Source organism: Tachysurus fulvidraco, chromosome 6 (assembly GCF_022655615.1).
Source record: "Tachysurus fulvidraco isolate hzauxx_2018 chromosome 6, HZAU_PFXX_2.0, whole genome shotgun sequence".
Classification (NCBI taxonomy): domain Eukaryota; kingdom Metazoa; phylum Chordata; class Actinopteri; order Siluriformes; family Bagridae; genus Tachysurus; species Tachysurus fulvidraco.
In genome coordinates, this window is record NC_062523.1 from 15449779 (window position 1) to 15467159 (window position 17381).

At 37.5% G+C, this 17381-nt stretch overlaps 1 protein-coding gene across 1 annotated transcript in view; it reads right to left on the minus strand.

The window, feature by feature from the left end:
• myo3b (myosin IIIB) overlaps nucleotides 1-17381 on the minus strand; it is a 76829-nt gene that overhangs the window by 45035 nt on the left and 14413 nt on the right. Inside the window, exons 8-20 of the mRNA XM_047814581.1 lie at nucleotides 12223-12288; nucleotides 9681-9842; nucleotides 7359-7443; nucleotides 6621-6737; nucleotides 6313-6417; nucleotides 5089-5172; nucleotides 4661-4863; nucleotides 4400-4498; nucleotides 4195-4309; nucleotides 3653-3779; nucleotides 3211-3421; nucleotides 2245-2392; nucleotides 118-271 (exon numbers count right to left, since the gene is read on the minus strand). Of these exons, the coding sequence (XP_047670537.1) occupies nucleotides 118-271; nucleotides 2245-2392; nucleotides 3211-3421; nucleotides 3653-3779; nucleotides 4195-4309; nucleotides 4400-4498; nucleotides 4661-4863; nucleotides 5089-5172; nucleotides 6313-6417; nucleotides 6621-6737; nucleotides 7359-7443; nucleotides 9681-9842; nucleotides 12223-12288 (1676 nt within the window). The remainder of the gene's footprint in view (nucleotides 1-117; nucleotides 272-2244; nucleotides 2393-3210; nucleotides 3422-3652; nucleotides 3780-4194; nucleotides 4310-4399; nucleotides 4499-4660; nucleotides 4864-5088; nucleotides 5173-6312; nucleotides 6418-6620; nucleotides 6738-7358; nucleotides 7444-9680; nucleotides 9843-12222; nucleotides 12289-17381) is intronic.

The window sequence follows — 17381 nt, forward strand, 5'->3', positions numbered from 1 at the left end:
GGCCCTTTCTAGATGACCATTAATTATAGACTGTAGGTCATTTTAATACCTGTTAAAAAAACATAAAATCAGGTTAAAAATATTGGTAGAAAATGATCTGAGTGATCAGTGCTTTACCAACAAGGGTTTGGTCTGTTGCCTGAGGGAAGCGGCTCTCCTCATCCAGCAGTGAGAGAAGCCCCATAGGCTTCTGTAGGAACATGTCCAAAATCGGCCTGTTGTCTTCATACTCTACCAGACTGGCATCTATCCCCTCACTCTGATACTCCATCTGAGAAGCACACACAATGTTAACTGTCAGACATTGGCAATGTTATAAAATTTATAATTGACTTCTTGTGGCTCTGTGAAGCTCTAATGTTCATTCATTCACTCACATAACTGCTTTACCTTGGTCAGATAGCAAAAGAATCAAAATACATATTTAAAAATTGAATTAAATTGAGAAACCAACTTATCTTGGAAATATTGTAATGTTAACACAATAAGATGCAAACAAAGACATTTCTTTCAGTCTGCTCTTCTACAGATTAATCGTGACAGGCTTCTGCTTCCACTCCTCATGTTTTAATCAGAGTTGTGGAATAGCAGTGCTGTGTGTTTATCACTAAGGAGGTGTGGTGTGTGTTAAATCACATTCAGCCATTCAGCTCTAGAATAAAGCTCACTAATGCTGCTGTTAGTAATGAGGAAAATTATGCAGTCAGCCTTCCAGGCCAAACGCTTACACAGACTGTCCTGCATGTGCACACACACATCCACACACGTACTCACGTTCACCCACACACACACACACACACACACCTCTCTCGCTCTCTTCATTAATAGACAAGAAGATAAGCAACAACAAATGACAATATTTCATGGATAAATTACTTGCAGGAAATATTTGTAGCAAATACATTTAATCATTAGATTTGAAGGATGTTACCGTTATCTATAAGAAAAGTACTATATTCATTGTAGACACTGATAATTCTCTAGTCATTCGGAGCATTTATTTTGTTTGGCAATAATGTAATGTAGAGAGAATACTGAGAGAGAATACTGAGAGAGTATACAGAGAGAGAGAGAGAGAGAGAGAGAGAGACAGAGACAGAGAGAGAGAGACAGACAGAAGTACAGATTGAGTGTCTGATACAGTTCAATTTCTTTTTTTTTTCTTTCTTTGTTATTTATATAGCACACATTATACACCTGACGTTGCCCAAGGTGCTTAACAAACAGTCATATAAAACATTTAAATTAAGCGTAGCATACCACCACAATACAGTATAAGAAAAATAAAAAACAAGCGGACAATTAAAACAACAGAAAGCAACACTATCACTCGCCAAAACCCACAGGCCAAGCCCACTCAGACTGCCCTCATACTACCTCTAATAAATGGGTTTTTAACAAGGCCTTAAACACACCCAAATTTGCTGATCTGACAGAGTGCGAAAGGTCACTCCATAGTACAGGACTAGCACGCGAGAATGCTCTGTCCCCTTTGCGTTTATACTTAGTTCTCACTGTCACAAGGAGATTTGTCAGAGTCGTGATGCCTATTAAACCAACAATGTTGCTCAGGTACATAAATCACTACTGAATTACACTACATGGTGGGCATTTACACACTTTCTCTAATTAATACACTGTGGAATGTTGTGTCTTCAATGGAAAAAATGTGATGTCCTGAAAGGTGTGCTATTCTAAAAGACTGGGATTTCTGTGTACAGTGGTGAATACACATTTTGAATTCTACATACTGTATGAACAGTTCACTCACATAACAAACCTGAAAACACTTATAAATGACACTACGTGGCTAGCTGGGCTCAAACCCTTTTTTGTTGACTTCACTTTCAACATACCGTTACATTGTAATAACCCTCAACAGTTAAGGACATTGTGCGGACCTTTCTCGAGGTAAATATACAGTATATGCATACTAGTAAATCAGTCTTAAGTTGGAAAGTATCAAATTTGCATTACTTTAAGTGTTGCTTAAAAAATGAGACTTAAGCCTATAGAATATATCAGAATATATTATTAGATTATGTCAGATTCTGTGGTACATGTTTTCCCCCAAAATCGATAAAACACACTGAACAGCGCACATGCCTGGGGCAAGCCGGACTAGCTCGGGGATCATTCAGTTTTGATTACATCATGAACACAATAAAAGCTACGGTACGTTAATACACAACTGTTTAGAAGTTACAATAATGCAGGGTTTAAAGAAAGATCTAAATGCCTCACCTGTTCAAGGGCAAAGATGTGCTGGTTAAAGTAGAACTGAATCTGTTCGTTGGCAATGTTTATGCACAGCTGCTCAAACGAGTTCTTCTTAAAGTTCTCGAAGCCGAAGATGTCCAAAATTCCCACGTACATCCCGCTCTCTGCAGCGCTATAAAGAAGAACAATAATTTTTTTACATTATTCTAATGTCACGTAGCTTTAGAGCCTTTCTAATTTTAGAAATAGGCACCACAAACAAACAATATAAAGAAAGTATAGAGGAGTGAGTAATTTGAGCTAACAAGGGATTCACACTCTGCCTAAAATGCAACACCTCACTGCAAAATATTCCAGTACTTAAAGGTCACCTTCTGCCATAGTTAACAGTTATTAGTGGCAAAAAGGATGAAACTGGGAAGGATTGGAGTGGAAAAGGGTGCATATGGATTTTGTGAAACAGACTGGAAGGCATTAGAGTCTCTGACATGTCCACATGCTGCTATCTGAAGGGATTCTCTTGGATCAATGAACTGCCTCTTATTCTCCTTCTGAAGTCTGTTTAATCATCTGAATAGTATTTTCTCAATGCAACTCAATATCAAAAATTTATAGAAACCTCATTTTCATTGTGCTTTTCTCGTCTTGCTCTGGCAATTAATATTCTGCAGTCTGTGTTGGCTGAAATGGAGGTCACCTTTAAGATGGAGAGACTGCATACCAAACTTCATACAGGGAGAGAACGCTTTCACAAATGTAGTAGAGGTTTGCTTATTTTCTATTGAAACCAGACACTGACAGCTGCATTCCAAACTCATTGCTGTTGTTTAGTTGAAAGGAGTGGATATTTCACAATTCTAGTAAATCAACTAGCAGACCAGTCTCACATCAGAGGCATTGGTGGCTTGAGCAAATATATTTCTGATTCCTGAAGATGATTAATATCATCAAGAATGCTAGACTGTAAAACAGGTCTTAAAATCCACATACCAGCTCTTGATGTCCGGCTGAAGAAGAGCGTTGATACGATTCACTATCCAGCTGAAGAGTCGACCATACAGGGCCTTGGACATGGCGTCCCTCACATCAGTGGCCTTATCCACTGTATTGGTGCGGATTATGGTCTCGCCACGTGTTACTACACAGTGAGAGGTCAACGCCTCCTGCAGCTCCTGTGCTCCTATACACAGCAGAACCGCGGCTGAATAGCAAAGAACCACACAATAGGTCAATGGTTATTAATAAAATAAAAACTGCAGATATGTACTATATACCCCTGCTATAAAAAAAAATGAGTACTACAAATCCTTATTAATAGTAATAAACCCATGTTCATAATGTACAAATAATGTGTAAAAATAGATTCAGTGGAGTGGATGTGAACTTTTTCTTCATTTTAAAGTCAGATGTTACCATATTTTACAGCTCTCACCGTTTTCTAATGCCTCAGAGTTCGGCACTTCACTCTTATCCGTTTGGTGCTGAGAGGTGGTGGAGGTGAACTTGATATTTCCAGTGTTTAAAATAGCAGCCAAGATTCTGTATACAGAATTCACTTCCTGTACAAGTACAATAAAATATGTCAAACTAACAGAAATGATGTAAAAATATATGTAGTCATCATTAAACGGTTAAATTGCCTTATTATAATCATATCAGTAGTAGCGTGCACTCATAATTTAATGCCCCGCATACACATCATGCATAAAAAGTCTCATAGGAATAATAAAATTGAAATTCTCAAATGCATGTAGACACATCAATGTAATAAAACCAATAGTTTGTAGCGTGATTTTCATTGTTCTATTCACAACAGACATTCCCTAACACTGCATTCTTCATCTGCACAGTTTACACCCAAAACACTGCATATGCACAGTTGATATATTAAAACCCAGACCTTGTGGCATTTTATTCTCCATAACATATTTAGGTGGATTTATATTTAAGAGTTAATTAATCAGCACGCCTCACCTCTTCTGAAAACCCGATTATGCGGAAGCAGTCCTGAATAGCATCAAACTGGTCTTTGTATAGTTGGCTGGACACAATTTCCTGCATGATTTTGCCATTTGCATTATTAATGTACCTGGAAAAAAACATACAGTCGACATCATGAGTGCTTTCACGGACATTAAAATGATGTACAAACAATACTTTTTTGATCCGAGTCTCAAACCTGGGTGCTGTTTTCTCAGGTAATCTGTATTTCTTCAGACTGTCTTGATGATAAAGACCAGCATATATGTAATAAAATATGTGAAAGTTTTTCTCCCCTCTGGTATAAAAACACAATAGTAAAAACAATCAATCAGGACATGTTAAACTAACAACTACTTTAATCTGAATGTTGAGAACTAGTATGGAAATAGTAAACCATATCTGTGCTAGAATTGGAGTTGGCTCTGTGCAATAGCATGATGGTTAGTGTGACTCTCACGTGGCCTGTTTGATGACTCGTGATTTCTCCAGCAGGTACTCAGAGATCTTCGCACCCATGACAGCACCAGTGGGTGTGAACTTCATCTCCAGGTACTTCCCAAAGCGACTGGAGTTATCATTAATAGCCGTACACGCGTTACCAAATGCTTCCACCAGAGGATTCACCTGCAGGATCTTTTCCCGCAGTGTCCGGTTATTAGCCTGCAGAGAGAACCAAGCATTCGTAGAGAGTGACTATTTTTACAATTTCTACACTTACATCATTATAGAGCAATATTTCTGGGTAATTTATGTATATTCTTAACATACTGTAGAATTGTTCAATCAGTAACTCAATCAATCAGTAGTTCAATCAGTAACTCTGTGAAATATATATGTCTTTCCTTAAAGATAGTTATACAGAAAGAATGACAGTACGTCTTCTACCTTTCCCAGAAAAGTGAGATGTTGGACGATCAGATGAGCACTCTCAGTTTTGCCTGCTCCACTTTCCCCACTGATGATTATACACTGAGAGAAAAACGCATTGACTTAACTAAAGATTTGTCGCTGGATATAAAAGGCATCAAGACACTGATACATCCTGTACTTTGTCAAATCCAGAATTACTGCCATCCCTTAAGAGAACAGCCAAAATGGGTGAATACAATAAAATGGGAAATAATTATCCCCCCCCCCCCCCCATTAAATAATGGAGAAATAAAAAGAGAAAAATATTCTTAAAATCCAAAACCTGTTTGTCAGGAGGGAAATATTTGCTTGTAGCTCTTTCATCAGGATAATGACCCCAGTTACACATAGCACAACAATGAACAGAGAACGGTCACATGCACAAAATCGGAAACACTACAGATCTGATATTGTTGGTCATTAAAAAGTCTTTAATATCTGTGTTCAACATTACAAGATTCTTAAGGATTAGAGCGATTGTTCATTCAAAGGAACGTTTAGGCTTAAGGTGTTTCCAAAACATAAACATAAACATAAATGATGTTGTACAAGGTCAGGAAGACATTGGGTCATGGAAAAATCATAAAATGCTGTTTTCTGAAGCACCGTCAAATGAGCAGTTTTTGAATCTAGAATACATGTATCATTTGCTGTCCTACATATTCCATAATCCTATGTGTCAGAAACCCTATAAAAGAGGAAAATGTGTATGAGAGAGAGGAAACAGTCTGTGGACAAACTAGTTATTTGTAAATAGTTAAATTTATTTGTAAAAGTTATTTCTATAACAACTAATAACTTATTTATTCCATCTCACCTCATTGACTTTCAGATAAGTGACCATTGATGTATTACAGGTAGCTTCATAGATACTGAAGCACTGCCTTATAAGTTAACTGACTCATGAGAGAGCATGAACAACAAGGTAAGCCTTATGTTTCAGACACAACTTAACTATTAACCATAGGAATATTTCAATACATTTAAAAGGCATGTTTTGATAGTTCTACTACTGTAGAAAAATTATTTTATATTTAAAATAAGTCTTGGAATATTCTGCAACCTTCTTTGGCTTAAGCTGAAATTTGCTCATTGCACGAGTTATACATATTAGATTTTCATTTCTGTTCACTGTTCATAAAAGGAGCTAATAATTCTGGAGTTGATTATAGATAAGTATTAAACACTAAAAGTAGATACCTGGTCTTTGCAGAATGTTACCATCCCTTGATAAGCTGCATCAGCAGTGGCAAATATATGAGGAGGATTGTCTGAGCGCTTTGCTCCATGATGCAGCTTAGAGAACTGTACAGAACAAGAAAAATACAAAACCTTTATCATGGAGGTTCAGTAACTAGCCATTTAATGTTCTCTCCTGTGAATTATATGTGATATAGTATATTCGTATGATATCAATCAGCTTGCAAAATGTCATTAGTTATTAAAAACACATTTAAGCAAGCTGAAAGAGTGATGCATCATCTGTATTTAGAACGCTGTGCCAGAACCTGTGGCGAGTAAATGTTCAGAGCCTGGAACGGGTTCAGCGCGATAAGGATGTCTCCAACATAGGTGTATATCTGCAGTTCGTCATAGCGCCTCTGAAGATGTGTGATTATAGTTTCCTGAGAAAAACAAAAATCAAGAAATTTATATTAGAAATGACATATTATGCTTTACAGCAGACATCTTCAAACATTTCCTCATAAGACCCGTGTCTCAATTTTTGTTTGCATGTTCTCGAAAAAATGAGCAGAGCATTAAATCATTATGCCATTATAGTTACAGTGAACGTTTAGATTTTTTTGGTTTGTTCAAAATTTACAGGTTTAGTCCAAAGGCATCCAGATTTTCAAAACATCTCTCAACTTACCCTGACAGAAAGTGAGGGCCAAAACATTGCTAACAAACTGCAGGAAGGAGCAGGGCTTCCAGAGAGTGTTCATTAATATCTAAGAGCTCAGAACATCTGCCATTTTTATTATTACTATTTTGGAGACTGTTCCAGTATACTCTGATGGCTAAATGCAGAGCTAATACACATATTTGTGTAAAGACTAGCAGATCTAATGGAGTTTTTTGCTATTTTCCATCTGACCAGCAGCATACCCCTCCCATTCCTTTATGCCCCACTTGCCTTAAACTTGTATAGTATTAGAGTAACATTAGCTTTGTGCTCAGTGTAACTTCAAGTGGACTATATAGTGGATTGTTTTTCAGCATATTAATTATAAGATAAATCAGACCTCATCTAAAGCCTCCAGGTTCACCAGGTCATCATCAGGAAAACTCTCAATCAGCAGTGTTTTACGTGTATTGATCCGTTCATGCCTATAAAGATAGGAGTATAACTCAATTGTAGTTACAAAATGCAATCGATGCATACACAAAATCAATGTCATGTTGAGCCGAGTGGTCAAGTCCACATGGGTTTTTAGTCTATTATAGTTTACCCCTGTATGGAGCAGGAGATTAACAGAGGACCAGCTGGTCCATTCGCAAAAACAGAACAAAGCCCTAAGGCCCACAGCTAGCATAGTGTGAGGATATGCTGCACTGTGATCAGGGGAAAGGCAGAGAGAAGGACAGAAATGCTTCAGAAAGGAATGGAAAATGTGTGTGTTGGACTGCATGAGCTAACCGGTGTAAGTGTAAATATCTTGAATATAGTCAAATATACCTAATATTACTAATGACATGATTGCAATAAACCAAATATTAAATTATTAATCCTCACTAATTTTAAGCTATTTTTATGCATTTATGGAAAAAAGCTAAATCATCTTCCACAAGAAGAAATAAATGCAAACTTTAAATTAAGATTATTTAAATTATTTTTTACCTTTTTTTTCTTTTACTTATTTCAAAGTGATGTTATAATATGAAATGCCAAATACATTTTACTACATTTTTGATATTTTCAAGATATTTTAAATAGTCCAAGTGATTAAGTGATGAAAATTATGCATTAACTGTCATAGTTAAACAATTTAAAGATGCAGTTTTTTATATTGAAAACATTTGAGACATATTTTTCAATATAACGTCATTAGATACGAAAAGAAAAATAGGATCTGCAGTATTGCTGTGCAATTAATATAGCCAGTTTGTTTTCATACAAGGTGTCTTTACTTTTTTCCAGCCCTGATATACAGTAAGTTCCACACGAGCAGGATCAACGTTGCTTAGCCCTGCCTCTTTTCTATAGAAGGCATCTCAGAAAGTGTTTTAGAAGAGTGTAGGTTATTTAGGGGAATCATCTGTCAGTGTATTAATTGCAATCACAGCCACCAGAGGGCTCTAAAAATATCAAACCACTCCTTTAAACAATTACTTCAGCACATTAAACACAAATATAACACACAAATAAAAGTATATTTACTTTGCTAAAATGCCTTAAGTATATGTGCTTTCTTGTGTATAGCTCATGCATTCTCTGTTAAATTCACTGGAAAAGGAGATTGTGAGTTGCTGTTCCTCTCTTCAGCAGAAAATGCTGCCTGAGTCTATACCTTCATCTATTGCACATCAAATCTGTGACCTATAATTACAGCCCCTTATGTGAGTGTGTGTGTCACTGTGTGCATGTCATTATCTACTTTTTTGTCACCTCCTTAATTTGTTCTCTGACTTCAGTATCTATACTGGGAGAGCAAAGACTTTTCCATGACAAGCCTATAATCTTATTAGGACCTTTCTCTGGCTGTCATTCTATCTGTCACTTTGACACTCTGTGGAAGGATAAAAGCAAATATTTCCACCGTTCTCACAACAAAGGAAGTAATAGCTATGTTTACTATGTCTTTGGGTCAGTCTTACTTAGCTTGGCTCTTACACACTGAAGTAAATGCTCCTTGCACAAGCATAATAAGAAAACAAGCCTGTAGATTGTCCTATAGCCTAGAGCTTGTATGGTCCATGTATTTCTATGTATTTAGTAAATAAAAGAAGCTAGCATGCAGTATGTCAGCTTCCTAAAACATACAGGTGACATAACTATCCTTGATCATATATTATACAGCCCAGAAACACTGTTTCTAATACACTCTTCAAAGTAGTACCCTCTATAGTTGTTGATCTTAAGCTCACCACTAATTAAATCTCATGTGGATGTCTAATAGGGAACAGAGATGCATGTTCTAAAATAGTCTGCTGTATAATAAAGTTAGTGCTAACAGCGAGTCTGATTAAAGTAAACTAGTGCCTGAGATTATAAACATCCTCACAGACCATATCTTTACATTCTAGTCACTCAAACGCACTGGACTGGTTTGTTATAAAGCAGTGCTGCTGAATCATATTACATTCTGCCCCCTTTTGGCTCTAAAAAATACAGCACCATCTGTAGAAGGCTTAACGCTCAATATTAAGGTCAGAGATAAAGAAGACAAATATTGCAGTAGTATCAACGGTAAAAGACAATGCAGAAAATCAAAAGAGTGGACCACAATATCAGATTTATGCAATGTGACACTATGGATTTTGATATCAACTTGATAGTCTTAATACAAGGCATTTCAAAATTTTTCATTATTCAAAAGAACATGTGAGTAGGTATGGTCACGTACTTGGTCCTGGTCCTGGTCTTGGAGCCGGCGTTCTGTTGGTCCTGTATGAGAGCCGAGAGTTGTTTCCTGAGCGCAGCATCTCTGCCATGAGCCTGCTTAATAAAGGGGTGTTCCAGTAGATGGGTGACTGAAGGACGTGCCTCGAAATCTTTTATCAAGCACCTAAAAAACAAGGAGAAATAACAGAATAGTAAACCAGAAAAAAAAACTAATAACACTGTTGAGATTAATTAAAGAAAATTATATAAAGTGGTCCTTGCTGTGGACACAGAAGCTTGAATTAAATATGAACAGTTAAAAGGATGTACTGAGACACCTGTGCATCCTGCTGTGGCCTGAGTCAGATGTAGACTGGAGCTGGGAAGTGGCTGAGAGATCAGTATAAGACACACACTCCTATATCTCTCATAGAAACACAGTGGAAAGAAAACAGTCTTATCCTCCAACTCCAGTCCTGCTCTTGTTGACTTACTATCATTTCAAATATCAGTTTACAATTCATTCACCTGTAAGCACAGCACCAGATAACCTCCTGGACAATGTAAGGCTCACCCTATGTACAATACAGCAGTGTACAGTACAGCACAGAAGTATAGATCATATGCTGTTTGAACATCTACGTCGTCACATAGTGACCAGTAATAGGCTAATCATTTGGCACACAAATCATAAAAATCTTATATGGATTAGAAGTTATTAATGATGCTTTTAACTGTATATCATTTTATTAAAAGTGTGGAAATTAAATTAAATTACTTATGTTAAACCTATTCAATTCATGTGGAGCCCACTTGGAGAAGCATAGATTTATTGGAAATAAATACAAGAGGGAAATAAACTATTGACTCGAATATGTATATAAACACCTATGGAAATATCTTCTGAGTACCATTCAAATATATACACATATTTGATCCCATCGCTGACCTACAAAAGCACAATTACTTTGAAAGGACTGAAGTAAGACATATCACAGGCATCTAAATCACACTATCTTAATCTACACTGAAATTCAGCCTGCATGCCTGTCACTTGCACCCTTTCTGTGCGTGCCATTAGAACGTTAAATCTCCACCATTAGTGCGGTGGCTCTAACAGCAGGGCCGTGCTGATAGGGAAGAGCAAGCTGTTCCACAGCACAATTACTAACACTGCTGATGCATTTATTAGCCAGGAACAACACACTCCTGCAATTAGAAGAGGGAGGTGTCCAATAAACAGCCTGCACCACCTGATAACATTGTACAGAGCTTTAGTTAGAGGAAAGCAGACAAACAATTTGACTGATCCCCATTTTTCCATAAAGTATTGGTTTAGATATTAAAGTGGGTTTTTTGTTTTGTTTCTAAAGCCTCTCTTGAAAAATAATTGCATTTAATACAAAACAGCACAAACAGACGATGTGTAGTTTCTTAGGCAACTGCAGATTATTTCCTTCTCTAGATAATTATGCACACAAATGTTTAAGCAGTTGTTTTGTCGTGTCCTTTCAGAAAATCTCCGGATCAATGTGTTTGAACACAAAGATAACAGTTATGCAGGAGAATCAGCAAGCGTCAAGTATTATTAATCTGTTAAAGAAGTGAATTACCAGACTGCCCAGAACGACGTGAAAAGCATAAGTCTGCTGCAGATTATTAATATGACACATTAGTCTTTCATTTAATTCATCGGGGCTGGAGGACAGACCTGCCTCACCGACAAATTCACAAGAAATACAAATTAATGAGTCAATTTGGTTCCTGCTGTGCACACAAGGATTTCAGTTTTTAAATGTCTTTGTGAACCCAGACACATACTGTATTGCCCAAACCCACCCCCCCTCCATACACATGATCACAAAACATCCACATACTGAAACACACACACACACACACACACACACACACACACACACACACACACACACACACACACACACACACACACACACACAATCAACTTCCATAATATGATCATAATACTTATTAATCTTCTTACTCTACTCACCATTTCTCTTTATTTGCAAACTCTGGTAAGAATAAACTCATATATTTGGTGAGACCACTGTGGGTGCAGTTTATCCCTGAATGTTTTACTCATACAGTAATATTCATAACTCTTCTTGCCATGATATATAGTGAAAATTGTAAAATCGTTCTGCCATGAAAATGGTTTACATTTATAAAGCAGCTTTATCAGCAAGCAGGGATATTAATAATGGAGAAAGTAATATATAACCCCTCTTGCTGCAAATTTAGGAATGGATTCATTTTAAATTTGCATTTAGTCATTTGCCCGATGATATCATCCAAAATAAATTAGAAGTGAGGCAATCGTTCCTATATTGAAATGCTTTATGTAATACGCATTTAGAATCTATACAAGTGCACAATAATTAATATGTCTTCATAAACATTACACTGCTACCTTTCTGATAACTTGGGTTCATTTGTAATTATGCAACTGCTTATTAATTGAAGAAAAAAAAATAAAAAATAGTCACCAAGATAGAGAAATTTGTTTAAGAGTATAGGAATATGTGAAAGGTCTGAGTACTCACTGAGCAATGAAGTGACTGAAGCTTCTGCACCACTGATCTGCATGGCGGAGTTTAGGAGGTGGGTTTCTGCACACAACACACACACACACACACACACACACACACACACACACACACACACACACACACACACACACACACACACACACACACACACACAGTGTGATTAAGAGAAAAAGAGATATAACAGTGCTGTCACCAAATACTCTCTCTACATAAGTATAACTCAAAAAAGTTCTTGAAATCTAAATTAATCTGGAAAAGAATAAGAAATTAAGAAATTATTCTGTGAAGGTGCCATGAGGCTACAGTCTAGACAAAATATAGCCTCTAGGTGACATACTGATTAAGAATTCCAAAAAAGAAATTACATTTCATCATGCTTTAGGCTGGCCTCTTTTTTCAGTACTGAACAATATGACATTCTACTCTACTATATCTTTAGCAGACTTTACAGGCTTCACAATACACACACACACACACACACACACACACACACACACACACACACACACACACACACACACACACACACACACACACACACACACACACAGAGAGAGAGAGATTGGTCATTGGGTGTTGATTAGTTTTCTATAATAGCAGCTCTGACAGCAGGTTTATTGAACATTTAAAGTGTCAGTTTGCAGTTTCCAGTTTCTCAAGAACGCAAGATGCAGGGTTTTCTCTTCAGAGAGACAGAGAAAGAAGATAGCATGTGAGAGAGAGAGAGAGAGAGAGAGAGAGAGAGAGAGAGAGAGAGAGAGAGAGAGAGAGAGAGAGAGAGAGAGTGTGGAGGCTGGTACAGGAACTTCTATTCATAGCTGCTATAATGTAAGAAATGTCAGGATCTACATTTTGTGGACATGGTGTAACATTTCATTGCATTTCATTGATTAAAAGTGTGACATGTTACTCATTAATAAATTCAAATGTGTAAACATAGTCAAACTTCTTTGGTATAAGAAATGTAAGTGTGTGCTGTACTGGAAAATAATCCACTTTTTTTAAACTGTGGTCTAGGCTTTCTTTCTTCTGTAAAGATTATGTTAAGTAAGGAGGTCAACAAAACAGTGGGAAAAGCAGTCAGTCTGCCGAAAGATGTCTAAAATGTTGCTAGCTAAATGTGATTGCTCCACACAGTCAATGTCAGTCTTCATGCATTGCATAGTGAAATTGACATAAAACCTAATCTAATCAGATTGCAGTTATAATCACCACAATAAACCTGCAGCCCAGCTTGGAAGGAAATTCTTACTTTTTAGGACCTTAAAATACTAAAATGTTAATTCTGGGTCAGATACATGAAAAAGAACAACAGATTTTGGTTCCTATAATAAATACATACAGTACAATAAAAAAAAAAGAACAGGTTTTCCCAGGCTGCCAAACATGTGCATCTCTAAGTTGCTTAACTCCAACACTTCTCAGGGATTTAATGAATCATATCTGGTTGATATTGGTTTAAATCAGGATTGTGGCACTGAGCCACAGAAAGATAATGAGAATGATTTTGGGAGCGGAGCAGTAAGTGCTTAAGTACTAGAGGCTGACTTTGGGTGTGGGCCAGGCCTGAAGCACTCCAGTGGAAGATGACAAATGAGCTGAGGCTCGCTGTGTCTGTCACACAGCATCTGCCACAGTGTGGCCGAGTTATGAGAGCAAATAATTCTCCTGTCAGCAACCTGAGCATGGCTCCATCCATCAGCAGACAAACACACAAAGGCAAGCCACATACTGTACTGGCTCTGCTGGACTCTGGTGTTTCATACGAACAGTGACAGTATATGAACTGGTATGCTTAGTGGAAGCATAGAGAGTGACAGAACAAGCTCTAGCAATGATAACTGTAAAAATGTGTCACTCAATGCCAAAGTGTCTTCAGCATGACACTTGAAACAAGTGACTCTGGGGAAACTCCGGACCAAGTCAAAGTGATAAACCCGGCTAAAATTTTGGAGCAATATAGAACTGACAACGCATCATTACACTGTACCTAAGGCTAATGAGAGCTCTAAGACTGGAAAGATTGGATTTTCTGGTTACTATTTCCACAAACTTAACTGACAGACAGAGATTATTCCCTTATTTTCTACCACCACATTTCCCATATATTCGTGTTTTTCAATACGTCATCCTACTTTAACACTGATTGAAGGCTAGATCCAGGGTGCTGTACAGGTTTAAAGGAAGACGCACTACTTAAATACACGTCCTCGCTCCCTTTCATCATAAACTATCCGTGAGAACAAAGCAGTCAGGCATATATAAACGAAAACCCTGTTAAGCACCGTTTTCCTTTTTTTCTAAGAGTAAATCTGTCGTCCTCGGCTGCTCTAAGTCACCCCATCCTTTGATAGAAATGCAGACAGACAGTCCTCTCTGAAGAGCAGATCAAAGGAGAATAACTGACTCCTTCAACGCAAACTATAATGCGAGCCCGCAGCGATGCTCTCGCCTTGATGTTGCACTGCCACGGCAAGCCGCTTCTACATAACAAAGTGAAGCCAGCGTGGCTGATGGCACTGCTCAACATCCTTATTGTGCTGTGTAAATTCCGTCAAGGCTTCTCCCCTTGCCGCCTGTTTGTGAGACAGCATGTAAACAGGAGCAGTTTGTTCTAATCAAGGTGCAGAGCTGCTAAATGCATGTCATAGAGCGTGGTGCCAAACGCAGGCGCCGTCAGCAATGGTGCTCAAAACATCAGTTAGTTACACTCTGGATGACAAACTGAAAGAAACACAAAAACACACAGATGCCACACACCCAGGTCAGACAGTACACAAACTGACAGAGATAAAGCAAACATGAATGAAAGGAGAAATTTCCCACCGAAAGCCCTGTGTTACAGGTTTGTATCCTCACTCCATATGCTTATGACTGTGTTATAAATGACCAGACCTAAATAAGCACAAACAGAGGCTGCTCGGTACTCATCACACACTGAACATTCACTTCAGTCATCATAAAGATGTCTTTCCACCTACCTCACAAACAAAACTCACCTACTTCACACACTCAGTCGGCAAACTCAAAGCTAATGCAAGCATAAAAATTGAAATATATATAGTAATACACAGAAAACCAGACAAAATAGTTTGTGTAATACAAACACCAGAAATATATATTTTATATATATAAAGGCATCAATAATTATAAAATTACTTCAAAAAACACTCCAGTAGGTAAGAGACACTCTGAGCCACACAAACAAAAGTCAGAAAGTCCAGCACCATCCTGAGCTGTCCATGACACATGAGCCAGTAGACATTTTGTCAATAGCAATCTGCTACATAAAAAGGGCTGTGCAATATTTCTGAACTACCAAGCAACCCGGGTGGCTCTTTAGTGATTATTTCTGAGAAAAGCTTTGAGCATGCCACTAAAAATAGACCGTAGGTCTGTGCAGAAACAGTGTAACCATCTGTGAAGAGCTTGCTTCAGTTGGTCTAATGACAAAACAGCCTGCTAACAATATATTAATCTTTATTGTTTTGTGGCAATTCATATATTCATAAAAGACTATAAATTTCACACAAGGCGTAACTGTTGTGGCCCTTATATTAATGTTAAAAATTACTAAGAGAGATCATATTTTTATTACTTGGATGTTTGACTCCATTTATAGCAGTAATACGGAATATTATTATGGAATATTATATTATTATGGAATATTACTAACTCTTCAGAGGATTCTACAACTTCTAAACTGTAAGTTTATCTTACGTAATGCAGTGTATCTAAATTCATTGCTTTAAGTTTCCCTGCATTTACATTTAAGGCATTTGTCAGACGCCCTTATCCAGAGCGACGTACAAAAGAGCTTTGAAGTCTCCATCATTAAATATATCACATATTACATGTCCCTGGCATTTTAGAGTTTTACCTGTGCTAACACACCCGCTGTTACCCTCATGAAGGAGCAGATTAACTGATGAGATGATGTGGGTTTGGTGAACCGGGGGAACCACTAAGACCTGACATGAAGGAGGACTCTAGGAGAATGTCTCATCTTTATGGCTAGGTGATCACATAGAGCATGAATACTGCTGCTGTAAATCATGTTTACATAACATCATGGCCACTGCTAGTTGCAATCAATTATTCTTTTATTGGTTTTTAAATGCTTTATGTTACTCTCATTTGAGATAATCATGGCTCTTATAGCATTTATGTCTGCCATTGACACCAAGGAGATGAAAACAGGCAGATGTTTTTAAGCTCTCTGACACACTGGCAGTCTATGTAAGAGAACATACAAAATAACAAAATAAATAAACAAATACATAGTGCGAAATAGGTACCACGCTATATGATTTATAGATATCTATATATATATATATATATATACATACATACACACACACACACACACACAAAATAAATTAGAATGTTGAGGGAAAAAAAGTTCAGTTATTTCAGTAATTCTTCTTCTATAACTTCATAAGACATTTTTAGTGAATTGGTAGCCTTCTGGAAAGTATGTTCATTCACTGTATATGTACTCAATACTTGGTTGGGGCTCCTTTTGCTTTAATTACTGCCTCAATTTGGCATGGCATGGAGGTGATCAGTCTGTGGTATTGCTGAGGTGGTATGGAAGCCCAGGTTTCTTTGACAGTGGCCTTCAGCTTATCTGCATTTTTTAGTCTCTTGGTTTTCATTTTCCACTTGACAATACACCATAGATTCTCTTTGCTGGCCAGTCAAGCACACCAACACCATGGTCATTTAACCAACTTTTGCTGCTTTTGGCAGTGTGGGCAGGTGCCAAATCCTGCTGGAAAATGAAATCAGCATCTTTAAAAAGCTGGTCAGCAGAAGGAAGCATGAAGTGCTCTAAAATTTCCTGGTAAACGGGCATTGCAGTGGCATTGGTTTTAAAAAAAAAACAGTGGACCAACACCAGCAGATGACATTGAACCCCAAATCATCACAGACTGTGGAAACTTAACACTGGAATTCAATCAAATTGGGCTATGAGCTTCTCCACCGTTCTCCAGCCTCAAATACAATAATACAAAACTTGGTTTCATCTGAAAAAAGGACTCTGGACCACTGAGAAACAGTCCAGTTCTTCTTCTTCTCCTTAGCTCAGCTAAGACGCCTCTGATATTGTCTGTGCTTCAGGAATTGCTTAACAAGAGGAATACGACAAC